The sequence below is a fragment of the Lepus europaeus genome, chromosome 4 (genome assembly GCF_033115175.1).
Source record: "Lepus europaeus isolate LE1 chromosome 4, mLepTim1.pri, whole genome shotgun sequence".
NCBI classification, from domain to species: domain Eukaryota; kingdom Metazoa; phylum Chordata; class Mammalia; order Lagomorpha; family Leporidae; genus Lepus; species Lepus europaeus.
The window spans coordinates 155421458-155445245 of record NC_084830.1 but is presented as its reverse complement, the minus strand read 5'-3'; the positions used below and the strand labels follow the sequence as shown (position 1 = coordinate 155445245).

At 51.5% G+C, this 23788-nt stretch overlaps 1 protein-coding gene across 3 annotated transcripts in view; it reads left to right on the top strand.

Moving 5' to 3' along the window:
- SNCAIP (synuclein alpha interacting protein) overlaps positions 1-23788 on the top strand; it is a 169233-nt gene that overhangs the window by 98480 nt on the left and 46965 nt on the right. For all 3 annotated transcript variants that reach the window (XM_062189808.1, XM_062189806.1, XM_062189809.1), the window contains exon 3: positions 13348-13420. In XM_062189808.1, coding sequence (XP_062045792.1) covers positions 13348-13420 — 73 coding nt within the window. The remainder of the gene's footprint in view (positions 1-13347; positions 13421-23788) is intronic.

Here is a 23788-nt window from a genome sequence, read left to right as displayed (position 1 = left end):
CTATTTCAGTTTGCAGGCAATTTTTTCAGTTCTTCTTAGGACCAGTGTGAAGAGATCTTCCATCCTGCAGTGTCTGTCTCTTGCTCTCTCATTCAGTGAGCTTGACTTGAATGTGCCCAGAGCCAGAGTGTGGTTTTTATGTGCATTTTTCACAGGATGAGAAGCCCGGAAAGTGATAGCGTGGAGGACGTAGGTAGGAAGGAAGGTGATATGGAAAGGAAAATCTGTGTTAAGATTAGAAGTTGTGTGGTTGCTCTCTGACTTTTATAATGAAGTTACGTTTCAAGAGCAAATTCCTTGAAGGCAGCCAGCCTGGGCCTCTGTTTTGCTCTGGGCTTTACCTGGCAAGTGTTTTGGGAACGTGAACTTCACCTCTCCCAGATACCCACATCATTTTAAGGTTGTTTTGAGGCCTGAGTGAAATCAGCCACATGAAACACTTAGCTTGGCACACAGCAAGTTGCTCTTAAAAATGGTAGCTTCTGTTATTATTTCAACGAATAATACAATAATATTTATATGACCAATGGTGAAGAAAGACCTCGAGGGAAAAGCCCAGGCATGGTGTCAAGCTTTCTTTTTTCAGACACAGCAGAGCAGTTGTATTTACAGAAGAATCATCTGGCAGAAGCCCATAATTTTGATGAATTAGGAATCTCCACTTGAAAGATAATAAAATACGCGAAGCAATAACTGAGGCTGTTTAGCAAAGGAGCCTACAGATTATGCAATCGTTGAAGCTCTATAACTTGACCACTTTGAAATATAAATAAAGATATCCATCTGTAACTGTGTAACTGTACCCAAACTTCCCCCTTGAATATGCTTCTACTCTTTGTATCTTTAGCCTGCGTTTAAGTTTAAGTCGGGTTTTGAAGTTGTATGGAACTGATCACACATGTAATAATGGCCGACAGTTCCTGGGATAGGTGTTACCTTCTGTAATGCTCACAATAGTCCCACGGAGAGGGCGCCATTATCGTCCTCACTTTATAGATGAGGAGTCTGAGGAATGAAGACCTTAGATGAGACCAGAGTCAGCCAGTGGATCAGCAGCACTGTGTGTGCAGGAGTAGTCACTGTCAGGGGTGGGCGTTACGGTGCAGTAGGGCAAGCCACTGCTTGGGAGCCCTGCATTCCATATCAGAGTGCCCTGGTTTAAGTCCTGCCCCCACTTTTGATCTACTTTCCTGCTAATGCATCCCCTGGGAGGCAGCAGATGATGGCCCAAGTACTTGAGTCCCCATCACCCACATGGGATACCCAGAGCTCCTGGCTCCTGGCTCCTGGATTCAGTGTAGTCCAGCCCCAGCTGTTGCAAGCAGTTGAGGAGTGAACCAATCGGTGGAAGATCTGTGTAGGTCTTTGTCTCTCTCTCTCTCTCTTTTGCTCTGCCTTTCAGATGAATAAAAATAAACTTAAAAAAAAAAGAGTATCCATCTTTAGCTACCATACACTGCTGCCTCTCTAAGGGAGATCTGGTTTGTGGCAGTGGTGTGTGTCAGGGACGGTAGCCCCTCTTTGTCTTCTCCAGGAACTACAGCCAGTAGCAGGTGACAGTTTAATTGTCATAGTTGGGCAAGTGCTACTGGCATCTCATGGGTGGAGATGGGGGATGCTTGTCGGTGTCACACAGTGCACTGGACAGTCTCCTATGAAAGGAATTACCTGACCTCACATGTCAGCAGTTTTGAGAATGAGAAGCCCTGATCCACTGGAGACTAAAGACTCTACCTTTTAAGTTTATTTTTACTCATCTACAGCACAGTAGATTATTTTATCAGAGCTCTGTTTGCTCTGGGTTTAGTACCTTAAACATGCCAGAACTGTGTTGTTCTCATTTAATATTTTTCATGGAGAAAGAATCAGAGATCACCTCCTACATACTGAACTGACAATACTCTGGCTGTTCAGGAACAATGAATGTTAACGGCTTCTTTGAGGAAAGAGTGGAGATTATACTAAATGTTAAAGCTGCAAAATGAAGATTTTTCCTTGTGATCCTTCACTGACGTATAAAGAAACGTAGTTTCCCAAGATTGCGCTTTCATGTTTTCGGATTCTGTGACGCTCTTCCCCTGGCAGCCCGTAAGCCTCATCCCTGGTTCGTCGGCAGGTGGGGTGGGAAGAGCACCCGCATTTGCAGAAGCTGCTTGCAGGCTGGGTGCCGATGTCAGAGCCCCCTCCTGCTCGGCCACAGCAGTGCTGCTCTGTCACCCGGGCTTTCTGCTCCCCGGTTTTCCCCTCTGTTCATAGCCTGCTTCTTGTTTTGATTAAAACACATGCTGTATGTTGGCCCAGAGCAAGAACTGGAACTTTTCGCCTCTACCTAACGAGACAAAACACAGAAGGCAATCGAAGTAGTTTGAAGTTTCCCAGACTCAAAACTAATGTGCATCCTTAGCGAAACGCAGGGCTTAAACCAAGCATTCTTGTACGCGGGCCACGTGAGAGTTCAGTGCGCTGTGCACTCGCGGCAGATCTTCGAGGCAGAGATGGTGATGCATGCGTACGCACACGCACACAGCCTCAGAGCGGGCCCTCACTCCCCGCGGAGGGTCCACGGGTTCCTCTCAGAGCAGGCCCTTACTGTGGAGGGTCCACGGGTTCCTCTCAGAGCAGGCCCTTACTGTGGAGGGTCCACGGGTTCCTCTCAGAGCGGGCCCTCACTCCCTGCGGAGGGTCCACGGGTTCCTCTCAGAGTGGGCCCTCACTGTCCCTGCGGAGGGTCCATGGGTTCCTCTCAGAGTGGGCCCTCACTCCCTGCGGAGGGTCCACGGGTTCCTCTCAGAGTGGGCCCTCACTCCCTGCGGAGGGTCCACGGGTTCCTCTCAGAGCGGGCCCTCACTCCCTGCGGAGGGTCCACGGGTTCCTCTCAGAGCGGGCCCTCACTGTCCCTGCGGAGGGTCCACGGGTTCCTCTCAGAGCGGGCCCTCACTCCCTACGGATGGTCCACGGGTTCCTCTCAGAGTGGGCCCTCCCTCACTGTGGAGGGTCCACGGGTTCCTCTCAGAGTGGGCCCTCACTCCCTGCGGAGGGTCCACGGGTTCCTCTCAGAGTGGGCCCTCCCTCACTGTGGAGGGTCCACGGGTTCCTCTCAGAGTGGGCCCTCCCTCACTGTGGAGGGTCCACGGGTTCCTCTCAGAGTGGGCCCTCACTGTCCCTGCGGAGGTTCCACGGGTTCCTCTCAGATTGGGCCCTCACTCCCTGCGGAGGGTCCACGGGTTCCTCTCAGAGTGGGCCCTCACTGTCCCTGCGGAGGGTCCACGGGTTCCTCTCAGAGTGGGCCCTCACTGTCCCTGCGGAGGGTCCACGGGTTCCTCTCAGAGTGGGCCCTCCCTCACTGTGGAGGGTCCACGGGTTCCTCTCAGAGTGGGCCCTCACTGTGGAGGTTCCACAGGTTCCTCTCAGAGTGGGCCCTCACTCCCTGCGGAGGGTCCACGGGTTCCTCTCAGAGTGGGCCCTCACTGTCCCTGCGGAGGGTCCACGGGTTCCTCTCAGAGCGGGCCCTCACTCCCTGCGGAGGGTCCACGGGTTCCTCTCAGAGCGGGCCCTCCCTCCCTGTGGAGGGTCCACGGGTTCCTCTCAGAGCGGGCCCTCACTGTCCCTGCGGAGGGTCCACGGGTTCCTCTCAGAGTGGGCCCTCACTCCCTGCGGAGGGTCCACGGGTTCCTCTCAGAGTGGGCCCTCACTCCCTGCGGAGGGTCCACGGGTTCCTCTCAGAGCGGGCCCTCACTGTCCCTGCGGAGGGTCCACGGGTTCCTCTCAGAGCGGGCCCTCCCTCCCTGTGGAGGGTCCACGGGTTCCTCTCAGAGTGGGCCCTCCCTCACTGTGGAGGGTCCACGGGTTCCTCTCAGAGTGGGCCCTCACTCCCTGCGGAGGGTCCACGGGTTCCTCTCAGAGTGGGCCCTCCCTCACTGTGGAGGGTCCACGGGTTCCTCTCAGAGTGGGCCCTCCCTCACTGTGGAGGGTCCACGGGTTCCTCTCAGAGTGGGCCCTCACTGTCCCTGCGGAGGTTCCACGGGTTCCTCTCAGATTGGGCCCTCACTCCCTGCGGAGGGTCCACGGGTTCCTCTCAGAGTGGGCCCTCACTGTCCCTGCGGAGGGTCCACGGGTTCCTCTCAGAGCGGGCCCTCACTGTCCCTGCGGAGGGTCCACGGGTTCCTCTCAGAGTGGGCCCTCACTCCCTGCGGAGGGTCCACGGGTTCCTCTCAGAGTGGGCCCTCACTCCCTGCGGAGGGTCCACGGGTTCCTCTCAGAGCGGGCCCTCACTGTCCCTGCGGAGGGTCCACGGGTTCCTCTCAGAGCGGGCCCTCCCTCCCTGTGGAGGGTCCACGGGTTCCTCTCAGAGTGGGCCCTCCCTCACTGTGGAGGGTCCACGGGTTCCTCTCAGAGCGGGCCCTCACTGTCCCTGTGGAGGGTCCACGGGTTCCTCTCAGAGCGGGCCCTCACTCCCTGCGGAGGGTCCACGGGTTCCTCTCAGAGCGGGCCCTCACTGTCCCTGTGGAGGGTCCACGGGTTCCTCTCAGAGTGGGCCCTCACTCCCTGCGGAGGGTCCACGGGTTCCTCTCAGAGTGGGCCCTCACTGTCCCTGCAGAGGGTCCACGGGTTCCTCTCAGAGCAGGCCCTCACTCCCTGCGGAGGGTCCACGGGTTCCTCTCAGAGTGGGCCCTCACTCCCTGTGGAGGGTCCACGGGTTCCTCTCAGAGCAGGCCCTCACTCCCTGCGGAGGGTCCACGGGTTCCTCTCAGAGTGGGCCCTCACTGTCCCTGCAGAGGGTCCACGGGTTCCTCTCAGAGTGGGCCCTCACTCCCTGCGGAGGGTCCACGGGTTCCTCTCAGAGCGGGCCCTCACTGTCCCTGCGGAGGGTCCACAGGTTCCTCTCAGAGCGGGCCCTCACTTCCTGCAGAGGGTCCACGGCCTCTCAGAGTGGGCCCTCACTCCCTGCGTAGGGTCCACGGGTTCCTCTCTGCTCCTGTGGGAGCCAAGCCCCACTGTCTGAAAGTAAAGGCAAAGGCCCTCTGGAGTTTTTAGGAGCCCTGGTGCTTTATTTTATTAATAGAGGCCAGTTTGCTCTTCTCAGAAGCCGTGTGCTACGCAGACTGAACACAGCTGGAGCTGACGTGTGAGTGTGCGGAGGAGCTGTGCTCTCATCCACTGGCGGCCACGGCACGCCCAGCCTGCCAGGCAGCCTCGGTTGTCTGCCCATTTGGCAGATCAGAGAGCTGAGGTGTAGAGAGCATTATGACTGGCACACGAGGTCACAGGTGGATGATTGGCAGGCCAGGACCCAAGTCCGTAGGGGTGACCGTGTTACCCTTGACACATAATTGAGTAGAAGTGTCCCTGGACCAGCCAGCTCCGTCCCCTGCACCCCCCAATCCCTAGCTGGTGCTGACATGCAGTAACCACTTTTTGTAAATTAGAGGGCTTGGTATGTATTATAAAAATGCAAAAACCTGCTGAAGAGAACTGAAGCAGATCTTGATTTTATTCTATGAGGGTACTTCAAAAAGTTGGTGGAAATGGTATTAAAAGATAATTTTTTTGGTGCGGAAACATTTTAAGATCCATACATACATAAGAGGAAGTCTTTAAAAGTTCAGGAGAAATGCATATTACTAACGATGTGTGGATTTTAATTCTTTTGGCACCAAAATATAATGTCTTTTGATTCCATTTTCCATGACCTTTTTGAGGTTTCCTCATGCATCAACTTTCTCATCCCTACAGCGATAACAATCATCTGTACTTATTACCATGAACTGTATGGAGAAAACCTGAGCATTTGTGTATCTTAATTATGGAAACACACACATGCATCAACATGTGTGATACACACATCCATCCACAAGTGGTACACACAGGGACATGCATACACACACAGAAGTCAGCAGTGCCCGTCTGCTCTGTCTGGGAATCTTTGTTCCTTTCTGTCCCACTCGGCAGCCCTACCGAAAGCTGACGTCTATTGGCAGATGTGTAGTCCGCTTTCTGTGCAGGTCCCATGAGATCACGGTAACTAAATATCCTGCTTCACTATCCGCCATGGCCTAGAGCGATAGCACCGCGTTATGTGGGTTCACTTTCCTAAGATGCTTGACCCACTCTCTGGGAGAAAAATAAATGCTCCCAGCAAACGCCCATCAATTCAAGTGACCTCTCACCCTTTCCGGCCCTCAGCCCGGCGTCACTTTCACCACAATCCCTGCTCCCCCTCGCCTTTGTGGGCACCGCCTTTACTCAGTTCAGTCTGCGGGCACTTCCTGGACAAAAGCCCGTTTGCGGCAGTGGTTGATTTTTTTTTTTTTAAGTGTGTATTTATTTGAGAGACAGAGTTACAGACAGAGAGGGAGAGACAGTGAGAGAGGCCTTCCATCCACTGGTTCACTCCCCAAATGGCTGCAACTGCCAGAGCTGGACCGACCCAAAGCCAGGAGCCAGGAGCTTCTTCCAGGTCTCCCACGTGGATGCAGGGACCCAAGCACTTGGGTCATCATCCACTGCCCTCCCAGGCCATTAGCACAGATCTGGATTGGAAGTGGAGCAGCTGAGACACGAACTGGTGCCCATATGGGATGCTGGTGCCAAGCTGGAGGTTTATCTTACTATACCACAGTGCTGGCCCCAGTGGGAGATTTTGAAAAAGGAGATGGTGAGCCTATCAAGTGGACCCAGGCAGTGGGTGGGGATGGGAGAACACAGCTTTGCCCTTATTTTAGGTGGGAAACAGAGTAGACTTGAGGTATTTAAGGTACCAGGAGCCTGGAGAAAGAATTCCAGGTGTATTTCCGTTGTGGGAGGCAGGAACCCAACTGCTTGAGCTGCATCCCAGGGTCTGCTTTTGTGGGAAGCTGCAGTGAGGAGCCAGAGCGGGAATCCAACCCAGGCACTCAGATGTAGCACAGGGGCATCATAACGATGGCTAGACACCTGCTCCCAGTGTAGCGTTTTTAGTAACGATGGCTAGACACCTGCTCCCAGTGTAGCGTTTTTAACACTCATCTACATTGTTGCTTGGATCAGTAATTCATTCTTTTATTGGTGAGTAATGTTTCGTTTTGTGGAGATGGAATGCATTGTTTATTCTTTCTCTTGTTGGTGGGCGTTGTGTTGTTGCACTTGTTGCCTTTTCTTGCACCCAAGAAAAGGGGAGCGATTGACAGTGACAGCTCATTTTGTAAAGATGCGAGTTGGAAACTGCCCCCAGGGGGGTTTCCAGTGCAGACACCCCAGGAACGTTAACATACACAGTGTCTGTAGGGTGATGGGGAGGACCCTGTCCGGCCATGGCGTGGGGAGGAGGCAGACCCAGTGGTCAGGAAGCAGAAGTGCTTTTTTGAAATAAGATGGCCCTGTTTAATCCGGGAGACCGAGTGTCCTGGGGTGGCCAGATCCTTGTCTGTTTGTATCTGACCGTGGGGGACAGCCGGTGTTTAGAGAATGGCTGAGGAGGAGGAGGAGGAGGAGAGATGATGCCACAGGAAGAGGACACCTGAGCACAGCAGAGGCTGTGGCCAGGAGTGGACTCCTAGTACCACTTCCTCTGAGCAGGGACAGTGGGGCACCATGTGCTGTGCAGAGCGTGGCACTGAGACATCTGTTCCTGCACTGAGGAGTCAGCCGTGGGAGAACAGGACGAAATTCCAGAAAAAATACCATATTCCGCAAACCTCGCTTCAGCTGCGTGTCTTTGCTCGTACAGCTTACTGTCGGTGTTTTTGTTGGGTGCCTATTAAGATGCCTGCCTGAATTTTGGAAGGCTCTGTGAGAACTTTTGAGTTTCCCCATCGCTGTTTGGATGACTGACTGCGTCTGTAGCTTGAAAAAGTGATTGGGCCGCTAGTTCTTTGATTTTCTGTGGCTCATTACCATTTGAGTAATGTCTGCTGCTTCGCCCGGCTGGCTCCGATTTTCAGGAATAAAGACCAAAGCTTTTCAGTCTTGCACGAGATCTAGGGTGGTCAGAGTTCCTCAAAGGTCAGAGTAGCAGTCACACACCGTCCTCAGGAATCCCGTGGGTGGAATGGGCAGGCATGTGTGGGGTGCTCTCGCGTCACATCAGCTCTGTGTGGTGGCTGACGCTAAGTTGACAGTGTCAGCCCTTGGCCACAAACTCTCTCAGGTGAAGAAGAGCAGAGAAAGGTTGAGTACCTGCTGGGCTGGGCTGGACTGAGCTTCCCTCCGATCCTTCCTTTTCTCTCCCAGCTCAGTCCCTCTCCTCCTGCTTCTGCACGGTCCTCACATCTTGACCTGCTGAGCTTGATGTCGTTACAGGAATGAAATGCGGAGGGGAGGGCTGTGGACACACCTGGAGAGCAGGTTAGAGAGAGGAGGCACACACCCTTCACAGCACTGTACACGTTGCACATGAGTTCATTTGCGTTGTGTCACATCCTTGTCTGTGTGCTATAGATAAGCAAGCTGAGCCCCCAGACATGGAAGGATCCGTCGTATAGAACCACAGAGTGAAATGTCAGCGCTGTGACCTGAATCCAGGTCTCCTGGCTCCACGTCCTTTTTCCTTTATACAAAAGGCTAGGATATCAGCTGGTGTTTGTACCATAAATGTATTAAGATTATTTTTAAAAATATCCTATGATTACATTGCTAAACTTGTAATAGTGGATTTTTCTAAGAAAGTTAATGCCAGACAAATATTAACTGCTGTCAGTATTATTACTGCCACTAAAATGGTGGGCTTCCTAGAGGGAATTCATTTGATTCTGTTTAATAAGTGCTTCCAATCTTGGGGAAAGAAAAAGTGATCCACATCCTGAGGAAACAGAGGAAGCAGTTATGTCAACATGTGGGTGATGCACTTGTGATGGACACCTGCCTAGGCTAAGAAAAAATGTGGAATTGTAGATCTTAGACCCCATGGAGTAGCAGAGCCACCTGAATGGCTTGTGGCAGACAGATCGCTGGGTTCCAGATCTGATAGGTGATGCATGGATCCTGTGTGTGTGGACTCCTGTGGAGTCCCTGGGGAATGGTTGACCCACTGGTCCACAGACTGCACTTTGGAAGCAGGTACTTCTTCACTGGGACAGTAGGAGAAGATCCTGTGGAAATTATTCCCATGCAAAGCTCCATCAATTCAAAGAGGTTTGCCTAGTGAGATGGACAGAGTGACATTCCAGGTAGATGGAATCATGTGTGTTACAGTGGAGATAGGTAGCACTGTAGGTAGGAGAACCATAAGAACTGTGATAATTCCACAGTCCAAGAAGTGGACAGTGGTGAAGGATGAGGCTTTGAGGGCCACGCTAAGCTGCGTGGTCTTTGTGGGGCCGCTGAAGGATTTGAAGCAGCGGCACACCGTAGTCACCTTTGCATTTAGAACGCTGTTAATCTGTCTCCAGCATGAAGGCTTGGGGGAAATCCCCACTTAGCAGCTCAACTTGAAGGAGCTTCTTTGAACATGTATAACATGATGCCTGGGGATTAGTAAAATGTATGCATTTCTTGGTATTACTTTCAAACACTTAACCAGGCCCTGTGTGCAAGGCACAAGTACAAGTCGGAGATAGCATCTTTTCCCTCAAGAGCTTGTGGAAGCCAACACTCACACAGAGGAAGCAGCAGCGCACAAAGCAGGGCAGGCATTTACCAAGGGCCGAAAAGGGAAGGAGGACGTGAGCTGGCCTTGTGCAGCTGTGGCATTTGCACAGCTCAAAGAAGGTGGTGTGGGCCAGGGGCCCCGGACTGAAGGAACAAAAGGTGAACTGGACGTCAGTGCACAGGGACCTGAAGAAGCAGAAACAGCCGCTTTGGCAGAGGCTGTTCTTCAGACGTGGAGGAGAGGTAGAAGAGAAATTGGGAACATCAGGTTGTTTGTACAGAGCATAACCTCTGGAAGAATTCTAGAAAAGGTGTAAAAGTAAGGCGAGCGTGGTAGGAAACACAGTGCTTGGCACCTATGTGCAAGCCCCATCTGCGCTCTCCTCGCCCAGGGATAACAGGAATCAGGGGAACCAGCTGCAAAAGCTTGGGCTGGGGGTCAAGAGGCAGGAGGATGCCTTGGAGTTTCTGGTGGTGACCGATGACCGTAGTTACTGCCTGGGGAGCTGGCCATTGTCCTGAGTGAGTCAGGTCGGCGACGTGACAGCTCCTCATAAAAGGCCATCTGTCCTACGAGCTGGGGTGCCGGCCGGGGAAGTCTAGCATCCAGCTCCCAGCTGGTAGACAGTGCAGTCTTCAAGGGGAGAGGTGCTGGGCCGCTTCCTCCTTCCTGCATTTGCAAACAGGAAAGCATTTTTTCACGTCGGTTCTGTGAACTGCGTTTCCTGTGCCTTTCCTCGCATCTCAGCTTAACCATCTTTGCAGCGCCCCTTTAAACATGGTCTTCCCCTAAACAGCCGTGTTTGCTCTGCAGCAAACGCACAGCCCGACTCCCTCAGCGTCCTGATGGATTTGTTCACCGTGTAGATTGGAGTCACTGCTCCATCTAGCATTCTGTACACCCTTAAAGTTACTCCCACTTTTTTCAGATGTATTTATTTGAAAGACGGAGCTACAGAGAGAGAGAGAGAGACAGACAGACAGACAGAGAGGAAGGAGACACACACATACACACACAGAGAGGGAGGTCTTCCATCTGCTGGTTCACTTTCCAAATGGCTGCATCAGCCAGGATGGGGCCAGCCTGAAGCCTGCAGCCAAGAGCTTCATCCAGGTCTCTCACATAGGTGGCAGGGGCCCAAGCACTTGGGCTATCTTCCATGGCTTTTCCCACGCCCATTAGCAGGGAACTGGATTGGAAGTGGAGCAGCTGGGACTTGAACTGCTGCCTAAATGGGATGCCGGTGCTGTAGGATTTGACTTAATGCACTGCCCACAGCACCAGCCCAGTTACTGCTGTTTTTCAGTTGCTGGCCAACACGTCATCCTCTTCTGAGATTGCTGTACTTTTTATTTTTGTTCCCAGGAGCAGCACATGACCATTTTTCAACATTATTATTCCTGAAGAATGAAAGGGTAGGACTTGATGCAGTGCTGGGTAGAGAGGCAGAGCTACTGTGTGTGATTTCAGGTGAAATGGTGGCTACTACTTACCTAGGCTAGTCTCTCCCTGTGACTCAGTTCCCACACTGGCCAGGCAGCCTGTGCTGTGCAGACTTGAACCTCATCAAAGTAAAACTTGCTGCACACAATAGGCCTTGGAAATCAAAAGGGAAGATTGAAGCCATGGCTGATAAATGTGAGATTGTGATGTGTGCGACTTTGGGGTGGGAGTAAAGGTGCATGCCTGGGAACGCGGACGGCCGTTTCTCTCACTGTAGTGATGAATACCATTTATGGCTGAGTTCAAACCTCATTGGACTTCTCTGTTACATTAATATACAGTGCCGGGGCCGGTGCTGTGGCCTAGCAGGGAAAGCTGCTGCCTACAGTGCTGGCATCCCACATGAGTGCCGGTTCAAGTCCCAGCTGCCTCTCTTCTGATCTAGCTCCCTGCTATGGTCTGAGAAAGCAGTAGAAGATGGCCCAAGTGCTTGGTCCCCTGCACCCATGTGGGAGACCTGGAAGAAGCTCCTGGCTCCTGGCTTTGGATCAGCACAGATCTGGCCATTGTACCCATTTGGGGAATGAACCAGAGGATGGAAGACTCTTCTCTCTTTCTCTGTAACTCCACCTTTCAAATAAATGAATAAATCTTTAAAAGTAACAATAGTCATAAACATAATTATAAAAACAAATGCCTTAAATTTCCACATTTTAAAATTTTGCTTTGGTTGGGAAAAAAAAAGGAGAGAGGGTGAGACTTGCTGAAGGGTATTTCATAGGCACTTGGCAACCAAAACACAAGGCCCGCTTTTAATTGAATTATATTCGGTATAATTATTTAACCTGTACCAGCTGGTCCCAAGAAGCTACTGATTCCTTGGAGAGCTGATACTTGGCCAGACACATAAGCTACCTGATTAATACCAAGAAAGATGCCCTCTGTGCCTGTGTTGCCTGTCACCCAAAGAACATACTGTAGGAAGAGAGGTGCCTTGAGGCTTACTTCTCGCTAAAGCACCTGTAGTCTCAGGAGATGGTCCACATAAACAGGGTGGGATTGCATCAGACAGGTAAGCCCCGTGTCTCTAGTTAGTCATCTGAGATTTCATTTGTCACTTGGAGATACTAGAGATTTAATTTGTCTGTGACATGCACTTGGCACACTGACAGTAGCTACAACAGCCCCTCCCTGGGCTTTGCTTCCTGTGAGCGTGTGGAAAGCACTTGGGCTGCGGTGTGGTATTGCTTCATCCGTCAACAACAGTAGCTTCTTACTGAAAGCTGAGTTCTGATTACGCATCCCTCACCTGCAGTATAGAACGAACCTAGTAAGTTGTTCATGACCAGGTTTCCCATTAGATTAGCTGATTTTTTCCTTCTCAATTCCTCGAAATTTTGCAGTAGGGAACTGATGCGTGATACATGCTCATTACGTAAGAGCATCATTCCTAGAGTTATAGAGCAAGAGATATATTTAGGAAGTAGCATTTCAGGGATTAAAGTAGACGTGTGGTTGGAGACAGTTTCTGGCTCAGCCTTTGATGAAAGAGTTCACCGTATTTGTTTTGTTTAAAATATACTTCTCTATAGAAAGATTGATTGGCATCCAACACAGTCCCCATGAATCACAGCTATTGATTTTGCATTTGCTTTAGCTCCTCCGAATTCATTCTCCCTTAGGTCATAATTTGTTATCCTGATGGGCAGCTCAGATTGGTACTTGGCTGAGCCTCGAAGGTGAAGTCTTTCGAGCTCGTGTCTAAGTGAAACAGATGAGCTTGCAAACACAGCATCACACTTTTCTCGCCTTTTGTGATGTAACCCTGGTTTTCCCATGGAGAGTACATAAAACTGGGGACAGGTGGCAGCCGGAGGGTCTTCTGCATAGTCCACTCTGCGTCTGTCTGCAGGCGGCCGTGGGTGTTGCAGGAAGCTGGTGTCCCTGTGCTCCTCTGTCACTTTTCACACATGAGCTGACTCCTGGGATTCAGAGTGCAAACCTGAGGGCTGTCTTCTGGAAACTCCCACGGTCAGGCGTTGTCTCGCCTTCCACGGTGGCAGAAGTGCCGGAGCACGGAGGATCTGCCGGCCTCAACCCACCGTAACGGTCAAGGAAGGGCTGCCCAGCACTCTTCTCAGTCTGCATCTGCTGGGGCACCTGTGGGTGGAGCTGGGGGGGCCGCCAGGTCTCCTCGCAGCCCATCGAGGGCAGATCGAGGTAGAGTTGCTGAATATGCATGGCGCGCCCGCGTATCCTCTCTTGTGCTTTGTTTCTGAATGAGTGCTGTCATTTTGAATTGCCGTTTTACACCCTTTCTCCTCTGGCTTCCCATCCAGTATTCAGTCACGTCGCTCAAGACCATCCCAGAACTGTGCCGAAGATGTGATTCGCAAAACGAAGACAGATCAGGTAAGTTCCATGCCTCACCTCTCCCCCTCCTCCGCCCCACTCTCCGCGCAGGGCTCCTGGGGGGGTGCAGCCTGCCCCCGGCCGCTGCCCCTGCTGCCCATCCTCTGTTCCCTTCTGGCCCTCTCGGCTCGCACCTCACCTTCAACTGACAGGTCACTCGAGAGGGGACGAACGGACAGTGAGGCCTTAACGAGGACTCGCTGTGTACAATAAATATGGGAGATCATCGCAGCATCTCCAGACTACAACATATGCAGCAGTGGGTGCAGCAGCCATGGGTGAGAAAGCGTGATGATGCAGACAACAATGGGAAGAAAATTCTGGCTGCGTCGTGGTGGCCCGTACAGCAAGGACCAGCGCGGCGGGTGGGGCTTCACCAGGGCCTGAAACCCTATCAGGGATGGGCACGGTCAAATCCGCACTAAGGCAGACTGTAGCAGCAAAGATGAAAGCCAAGCTTTGGAGTTTAATAGTGTAAACTAAACAGAGAATTATGGCACATAGATGGAAACCAGCTGGCCGGCCTCTCCTCCATGCACCCCCCTCCTCCCAACCCAAAAGAAAAAAAAAATACAGTCGGGTTTTCTTTTAACTCCTCTCTAAATCAAATTAAATCTCTGCCTTTCTCTCTGTGACAGGCAAAATTTAAAAAAAAAAAAAAAAAAAAAGGATATTGATGGAAATGATACCGTTCCCCCCAGTCATCACTCTGACCTTTAGCCTTGCCTGTTGGAGCTGGGCCTTCTCTGATAGTAACCAGAATCCTGAGACCTGCAGGTGAAGAAGGCTTAACTTGAGCTCCTGTTAGGTGAAATACATCTGCCTCGCCTGTGCAGCCGCTCCCCGCCTGGCCAGTGCAGAGAACTCTGCGGAGCTCAGTTCCTTTGCCCTGGGATGTTTGTTTTCTGGCGACAGCTTGCTCAGAGGAGAAAGGGGTGTTTCGCTCTGTGTTTTTTTTTGTTTTGTTTTGTTTTGTTTTATTTTTGTTTTTGTTTTGAAGGAGTGAAAGTACTGCATTCATGTGTGGGTTAGAAACATCCCAGAAGACAGTTTCAAATTCAAACAGAAGCTTTCATTTGCTTTCAGTTTTCGTTTTTTTTCCCCCTGCTTTTCATTTCAAAACCAGTCCTGTTTCTGGTAGGGCTGAAAGGAGGGTTGTAGCTATCCATCTTGTCGGGCTGTGTCTCCCTAAATGGCAGTGGAACCAGGGAGTGTGGGTAGGGACACAGCAGCAGCCTGGGGTCTAGGCACAGCCTCGGGATCCTTGGACCTGCATGCAAGTTAGAGTCCAGCCACTTAGCAGCTGCACGGCCTTGAGCCGTGACCACTGACCATGAAAATTCAAGATGAACCCTTGTTCCACTGTCACCAGGCTAGCATGAGGATCAAAGTTAGATGGTGTATTCGATGGTACTTTTCAGAAATACGATTTTATTTTTCTTTGTTTGAAGGTCGGGGCAAGACAGAAAAAATCAGTAGCACCTATTTCAGTGGAGCTTAATGTGCTTGTCACGCCTATAAGCCCTGGAAATACCTTGCCTGAGTCAGACAGGAATTAAATCACAGAGCAGAGGTGCAGACCCCAGGATACCTGCCTCTGGATTCTGTCCCCTCGTCTGTGATTCTGCTGCTTCTCAGATGGCAGTACCTAGTGGCAATAAATTAATGTTAGGATATTATCTTTTTAAAACTTTGAAAGTCGGCACTTTCTCTCTTTAAATAGTCAATTTCTCTTCTCTATGAAATAGCAACTCTTACCAAGTTCAGTGAATCAGTTCATTCCATCATACTCAGGTCTTCCGACTTCTGTGCACTTCTGCAGTAAGTGGGGTTAGATTCTGTTGTTTGTGATTGAGTTTCAAGGCCAGGAGCTTTCAGACTTGACCCGGAGCAGAGCCCGGTGACCGTCCGACCCCACGGGAAAGACCAACTCCTGGCGGCACCACGTGCGCGGGCCACAGGGAGTCGGAGAACTGTATTCTGTGGATTGAGAGTGATGCTAGAGAAAAGAGGTCTGGGAAACACCCCGTGGGTGGCAGGGTTGTAGAGGTAGCTGTGGCTTCTTAGGAAAGAAACCTGGGCGTGATGCAGGTTTGGGAGAAGTGAGGCGTTCTCCTTCAGTTCTGTGGGCGTCCGGATGGAGAAGTAACTCCCCTGATGCTGTCTCGGGAGTTGGCTTCACGAGTGCTGAAAAATTCCCATCTTTTGCAATGGGAGCAGGAGGCACTGGGACCTCTGAGCAGAGTCCACGACCCCTTTGGCATGGGCACCTTCCTGGGAGCCGCCTCCTGGGTCTCCTGTCACGCAGCACGCACTCCCGTTGAGCTCTCTAGGGGACAATACACTCAGGTTGGCCAGTGTCAGCGTCCATGCTTGTGTTCCCAAGTTTTTGACCAGATGTTCTCATCTGTTCTCTTCATTTGTTCAGTCAGCAAATACTTAGTGTTTCTCTGGCCCGGGCCCTGAGTACGAGGTAGAGACACGTCAGACAGGGCCCCTGCTCTCTGGGACCCTGTTGTATGTTAATGGGGGTGGCAGTCCAGAGGCAAGCAGACCCAGCAGTGCACAGTCGCAGGGAGTGATCAGGGGTGGCGACGGCCAGTGTGATCCGGTAAGCCGAGGGAGTTGGGCAAGGAGAGAGACTCAGGGCTCGGGGAAAGTTAGAAGGACTCAGCCACATGAAACCTGGCGAAGGCGACCAAAGGCAGAGGAAATAACAGAGTCCCTGAGCCAGGAATGAGTGTAGCAAGCATGAGGGAGAAAAGCAAGTCAGTGCAGCCACATCAGGGCAAGCAAAACCAGAGCGTAGGAGGCGAGGCTGGGGAGACGGTCGCGTCAGCCTCCACACAGCCTCCGGGAGTGGCTCGGCCCGCAGCAGTCTGGTCTTCCTGAAATCCTGGTTCAGGTTGAATAGGCCTTATCCAAAATGCTTGGGACGCCAGAGTGTTCCAGGTTTCAGAGGTTTGGACTGTTTGTGCATTGACTTTGCCAGTTGAGCATCTCTAACTGGAAATCCCAAAGGTTCCCAAATCTGAAACTTCTTGAGCACCAAGCTGAGGCACTTGGGATTTCCGGCACCCGGCCGGAAGCCTCACCCTCACCCTGCAGAATCCTAACTCTCAGTAAGAGAAGGGGCCTGGAAAGTCAACTGGCCTGAGAGAAATAGCAGGTGCAGAGCGTAAGTGATAAGGCACATGGGGAAAACATTCACGACCAATGCTGTTACTGTATAAATTTATTTGCAGAAGAAAACAATTTGTTATTTACAAATAGAACATTCTCTGTGAGGCAAAAATCAGTGTGTTCTAAAGCTGACCCGTTCTGTGAAGATGTTTCTTACCCAACCAAGAGGCCACCCAGCCTGAACCTCACCACCCCCGTGTTGGGGAGGACACAGTCTCATGATGCAGCCCATCAGGGAGGCTCATTTGGGCTCAGCCCAAATCTGTGTCCCAGGAACGTCCACCCATGGATCCTGTTCTTCCTTTGGAACCCTAGAAGAGAAGGACAGTCCTGCCGGACATGAGGCCGCCCTCTATGTGGGGGCAGCATCCACCCTTGGGGCAGCCTTCTGAGTTAGCATTTCCATCCCAGCTGCCCGTGTCGGCCCTGCTTATCGGGCTGGCTGTGGTGGTCGTGGTGCTGCTCAGCAGCGCCCACCTCGGGTGGACCCTGGCTGAGCCACGTCTGCTCTGGCCGGAAGCTGCCAGCACCGTGAACAGCCCCAGGGGGCACCCCAAGCCCTTCCTGCCTCTCTCTGCCTGCTTTCCACCTCTCCTGGAGGGGCAGGAGAAGCCACTCCTGCTAGCCAGAGAGCCCCGCTGCCCCTTGTGCAGCCCTGCTCCCTGGCCACTTCCCCAGTGGGCTCCGGCAGGGGCAGAAGGCACGGTGCTGTCCTCGGAGGCCCAGGAGCCTTCTCCATGCGTCTTTCTCCACTTCCCCAGTGCCCATGCACAGGCCCTGTCCCCAGCCAAAGAGCTGATTCCCCTAGTCACTGTTTTCCTCCAAAAAGAATAACAGCTTAAACTGCTGTCCATCAGCTACACCGCACTGTGACTTAGAGTCCAATTTTTGTGAGAAAAGGGGTTTTGAACAGAAACAAACGTGAGAGAATCGGATCTACTGGTTGTGAGGTGGGAGGGGGTGGGAAGCCCGGAGCGAACGGAGCTGTGCGGCACCAAGGCTGCAGAGCCGCTGCTCGGGGCCAGTGTGCCAGGCGTGTGTCCGGTCCTCTGCGAGCAGCTCACTGGTCCTCGGATTAACCCCCTGGGGAAGGACCCTGGATGAGGAAAGGGAGGCTCACAGCAGTCCCCTCAGAGTCCTGGAGCCAGCAGCCTGCTCTGTAAACTTGAGTCCACTCGTGATTTGATCCCGGGAGCCACACGCGGCAGTCGTGCGGGGCGAGGATTAGCAGCAAAGGAAGTGAGGCGTGAAAAACTTGCACTTGAAAGTGAAAGGTTTGCAGGCGTTCCCTGCTACTCGTGTAGGGAAAAAGGACAGCTCAACACATGACCGTGAACCTTGCTCTGTGTTTTTCTCCAAATGCAGATAAAAATGCATTATGGTGACATATGGTATTCAAATCAAAACATATTCAATTTCATTGACTTACAGTTTTTTTAATTAATTAGACATTGAGATACACATTTATTTCAATTCATGGTTCTTTACATGTCTTGTGAATCTCTCAAAATGTGTGTCTGCTAAGCTCATTGTCTAATTTTCTCACGAAAGGAGACAAATAAATATTAATGCAGCTTTGCATCTGGGAGCTGAGCTGTGCTGAGGATAGGAAATTCAGTTCTGTCACTGTAATAAATGGCCCTGTGATGTATTTGCCAACAGATTCTGGAAGAGTTTAATACCAGAGTAATAGAAAATGATACTTACGTAACAATGAGTAAAGGAAATGATGTTTTTAAGACACAGTAGCTGGTAAAAGTGATTTGGGGTGTATGTTTAAAAATTGCAAATCTGCTCTGCCTCTAGCCCCTATGCATGCAAATTTCGTAACAAATCTTAACCCGTGAAAATAAAACATACGGTGTTCTAAGATTTTCATGGATTTCAGCCGTCACCTGAAATAATAAATAGGCATTGAGTTTGTCCTCTAGATATGCCTGACATCACTGCTGATGATGGTAAATATTATAAACCTCCTGTTTTCAATTTGTACCAAGGATTAATGCTAACAGCATGAAAATGGCAGTCTAAATGGAAAGGCCTGTGGATTAACCCACTCCACATGATGTCGGATACGCTGGGCTCCAAGGGACACGGAAACCCATCCTCTACGATCCCAATCGAGAAAACAAATGCCTCAGGACAGACGTGTAGCCTGGGGTTAAGACACTCACGTCCCACACTGAAGCACCCGGGTGCAATACCCGGCTCCTGACTCCTGATTCCTGCTAATGCCAGCACTGGGAGTCGGCAGCCCATAGCTCTAGTAGTTGGCTTCCTGTCCCCCACACAGGAGTCCGGGACTGAGTTTCAAGCCCCAGGTTTCAGCTCAGCCCCAACTATTGCAAGCATTCCGGGAGTGCACCAGTGGGTGGGAGCTCTGCCTCTCCTCTCTTTGACTCTCAATTAAGGAGGGAGGGGGGGGAGAGAAGGAAAGAAGAGAAAAATGAACAATTCAACAGAATAATATTTATGGCAAAAATCTCAGTTTAACTGCAGTAAACATTTACAAATGGTAAAACTCATGGATGGTAGCATTCCTCAAATAAGTCATTTTTTGTCTTTCTTTGACAAAATCATAAAGGTGATCTAAGCCATCATAACAAATGGAAAGTTAAAAGCCGTTAGCCCTACCACTAAAAACAGAGGCAGTGTATCTCACCATTGTCCCCGAGGCGTGACGCTGCTGTGAGGACAGCTGTGTGGCCTGCCGCTCTCCCTTGCCACAGAGTGTATGTGGCCACCATGGTGCATGGACCGCAGGGCCCACCCATGAAAGCAGAGCCGGCCCGCTGCCCAGAGCGTGAGACGTCTTTGTCTCGATCCCGCTAGTGCGTGGTTTATGTTTCTGAGAGAGAGGGGGTCAGTTTATGGGAGCAGAGATGAGGGCAGGGGTGATAGGACGGCTGGAATCCAGCTTGGATTGTGTCCAGAGTCAGGAAAGGCAATGGAAGTGCCTTGCCCTCCGCCCCTTCTCTGTCCTGGGACATATCTTCTCTTCCTCCAGACTTGAGTGCCCTGGACCCTGGTTTCCTAAAGGTCAGCAGCAGTGGAATTGAGAAAGTCTGCCTTGAGACAGGGTTTGGGAGGGAAAACACTTAGGGAGGGTATCACCATCTCCCGTCCTGTGCTTTAGTTTATTTTTATTGGATGCTAAGGCGCATGTATATCTCCCCCAGATCCTCTTGTTGGTGGACTTGAGTACAGAGAAAGCTACAGTGAGGAAAAGAAAGTGAAGACAGAGAGAGACGTCCCTGAGGCAGGGCGGGGAGGCACGGAACACAGGGCCAAGAGCCCATCGCCTTGTGTGGCCCAGTCACCTCCTTCTGCCCTAGGCCTTCCTCCTGCTGTCTTCCCAGCACCGGGCAGAAGTACGAGTGCGTGCACAAGTCCAGGCCCTCCCAGCGCATCTGCTCGCTCAGGCCCTTGCTTCTCCATGGCACGGTCCAGGAGCAGCACTGGCCCAGCAGCATCCCCGGGGAGCTTGGGAGAGATGGGGATGTACAGGCCTCACCCTAGGCCCCAGAATCAGAACCTGCATTCTGCTGAGCTCCACCTGCTGGTGGTCCTTTGTGTGGGTCAGGTTTGAGGAACACGGAGCAAGGCCACTGTCCCTGATGAGCATAGGTGCCTCTTCAGGAAGGCAAAGCTGATCAGCCACTCCCTGCTCAAAACAGGTGGTGGTTTCCCATGATGGGGCAAGGTTCCTCGTTTCGTAATTGCACACAGAGGCGACTGAGTTTTGCTTCTCTTTGTTGGTTTGACACCATGGTCCTTCCATTATTCTTGGTTCATCTGTACCACCAGTCTCTCGTCTAGCTGGGGCCGTTACCCTTGTCCTATGAACACTCTCTCCCTCCCATCTTAAAAGATAAATAAGACCCCTCCGAATGCCCCCACTCTCTCCCTGCTCCTCCCCACCCGTTTAGAGCCAGTGTGCATCAGAGAGTTACAGGGAGCCCGTCACCGGTCCTGCTCCTCCTGCTCCCCTGCACATGTCCAGGGCGACTTCTGCCTCTGGGGAAGACCACAACTGCCCTGTAGTCCCGTGAGACCACGGCTGCTCCTTTCTGGAAACCATCTCCTTTCTTGGCTTGCTGAGCCCATCTGTCTCCTCATTTTTCTCCTGACACTCTGCTGTCTCTAGTGTTCTATGCAAGCCTTCCTCACCATGACCTTTAAACATTCAAGCGGCACTAACCATTCAGCAGGACCCTGCCTCCCTCCCGCCAGTCTCTCCGTATCTGTTGGTCGAAATCTTAGCCCTGTTCAGGCAGCTGCTCAACTCGCCACACTCCAGCTCTTCTTGTATGGCCCATTCATGTCCACTCATCCGTGAGATACCTCCTGGAATTCTGAAGAGGGATGTTGGGAACCCCCTCCCTCCCCAGTATGTTTCTTCTCACACACTCCCCCCACACCTGCACACCCCAGTAACCAGCATTCCACTTAACGCGACCTCCGCTCAGTCGCTAAACCAGAAATTCCCCCTCTTCCTGCTCATGTCAGTCCCTCCAGACCCCAGGTCAGTGAGTCTTCTGTGCCCATAGCAGAGCCCTGTGCTGCTCACCTGGCATTGACAGGTTGAAACCCATTCCCCCACTCCCTCCCCAGGCAGGGGCGCCCCAGGATTAGGTCCTTGGTGGAGCCTTGATGCGTGGGGTTAGTGCTCTCCTAGAAGCAGCTCACCTGAGGACTCTCAGTTCCCCGTGATGTACCTCAAGGATGCCCAGTTTGTTGTGACCAGAAAGCTCCGATCTGGGCTGGGCCCTGACAACCTCCCCTGGCTCCTTCTGGGATCCCCCTCACCTGGCACTCTCTGCTGTAGTGCTGAGAGCCCAGGAGCCTGGCAGATTCTCTCCTGCTTTGGGCATTTCCCCGTGTGCTTCTTTCTCCCGTCTCTACCAGCTTCCCTTCTCACATATCCCCCCATCAACCCTCACCCACCTGGCTTCTCATCCCCCCAGCCTTAGCTGAAACCTCATCTCCTCGAGGCAGCTTCTCACTGCTCTCTCTTCTAGTGCCGTGCTTGTCTCCTTTGGAGCTTGGTGCATCTTTGTATTTTTGTTTACCTGCACTTGCATGATTGGGCGGGATGATGCCTGTTTTATTTGCCTCTGCACCCCATGAGCCCTGTGCATCAAAAGACATCCAGCATGTATTTGTTGCATGAATGAACCCTCTAAGAGTACTTAGAATTCTCCGGGTTAACAATTTCTGTGACACATGCGTGTGTGCCTTATTTTATTCCTGCATCTTTGGCTTGCGTGTGAAAGAGAATGGCATGTAACCCGTCGAAGGAATTGTTGGCTGGAATAGCAGATCTTCAGTGCTGAGGAGACTCTAACGCAGTGCTACAAAAGCTAGGCAGAATAGGGAAATTCTATCACTGAATTGTTCTTAAGAAAGGTTGTTAGCAAAAACCATTTTCTTGCAAACAGAAGCTTCATACTAAATGGCTACTAAAAGGTAGGCAGAGAGCACAGTGGGGGATGTAGATTCAAGTGAATCTAAAATTAGCCTGAAGAGTTTGTGTCACTGTTTCTGGGATTCCGTCGCCTGTGCATGACCCAAATAGAGCAATGTGAGTTGCATGTGTACGGAATCATTTAAGTTTGATGAAGTGGTCCTCTGGTGTTCCAGGTGGAGAGCTGGAGTCTGGGAACTTGAGTTCTTTCTGAGCAGTCAGCGTGCTGTGTCACTGGCCACGTGACACTTAAGATTCCCTGAGTCCTCATTTATTTTCCAGTGAGAACGTTTAAGAACTTCCCATCTGCCCTCCAGAGTTATTGGGAAAATCTCTTAAAATCATATTCTTGCCTTGTGTTTGGAAATACAAACTTAAATATACGAGGGGCTTCAAAAAGTTCCCTGAAGATGGAACTAAAATATATATTTAGGGGCACGCTTGTGACCTTGGGGTTAAGACGTAGCCTGAGACACCCACATCCCATATCAGAGTGCCTGGGTCCCAGCTCCAGCTCTGCTCCCAATTCCAGCTTCCTCACAACACGCAGACTGCGAGGCAGCAGTGGTTGCTCAAGTGGTTGTTCCCCTCCTGTTGACTTAGAAGACCTGGACTGAGTTCCTGGCTTCCTGCTTTGGCCTGGCCCAGTCCTAGGCACTTGGGGAATAACATAGCAAATGGGAGATCTCTCTCTCTCTCTCTCTCTCTCTCTCTCTCTCTCTCTCTATTTCTCTCTCCAATAACTAAGAGATAAGTGGGGCTGGTGCTGTGGTGTAGCAGGTGGGGCTGCTGCCTGTGGTGCCGGCATCCCCCGTGGGTGCCAGGTCGAGTCCTGGCTGCTCCACTTCCAGTCCAGCTCTCTGCTGTGGCCTGGGGGTGCAGGAGAGGATGGCCCAAGTCCTTGGGCCCCTGCACCTGTGTGGGAAACCCGGGGTAAGTTCCTGGCTCTTGGCTTTGGCTCCTGGCACAGTTCCAGCCATTGCAACCAATTGGGGAGTGAGCCAGTGGATGGAAGACTTCTCTTTCTCACTCTATGCTGCTCTTTCCCTCTGTAACTCTTTTAAATAAATAAATCTTAAAAAAAATAAGAGATAAGTTTATTTTGGTACAAAAGATTTTAAAACCATGTAAGGCTTTTCATAGTACACATTTTCCATGAGCTTTTTGAAAACCCCTCATATTAGCAATTTTAAAGTGTTAGATGGGAGAAATTTTAGGAGAATGCCAGTTAGGAGATACCACTTTTGAGTGTGCATTGGGTACAGCAGTTAAGGTACTGCTTGGGATGCCCACACCAGAGTGTCTAGGTTCGAGTCTCAGCTCCACATCCAATTCCAGATTCCTGCTTAATACAAACCTTGGGATGCAGCAGATGACAGCTTAAGTGGTTGGGTCCCCGCCAGCCACTTGGAAGCCTGAATTGAGTTCCTGGCTCCTGGCTCCCACCTTGCCCACCCAGCTGTTTAGTGGACCGGTCCATTCTTTCTCTCTTTCTCTTAACCCCCCTTCCCTCCCTCTCTCTGTCTCTCAAACAAAAATCAATAAATACCAAAGTGCTGACAGAAGAGAGGTTGAAGAGAAGCCAAGAATGGCTAGCATTTAAAGAGAGAGTGCGTGCATTTTGCAGGCTTCTGGAAATGCATTGGCGTCTCTGTCCATGTTCTTGATGAGGCCAACGAGGAGTGTGCCCACCTGCACTTGAAAGCAGAGGCACGGCA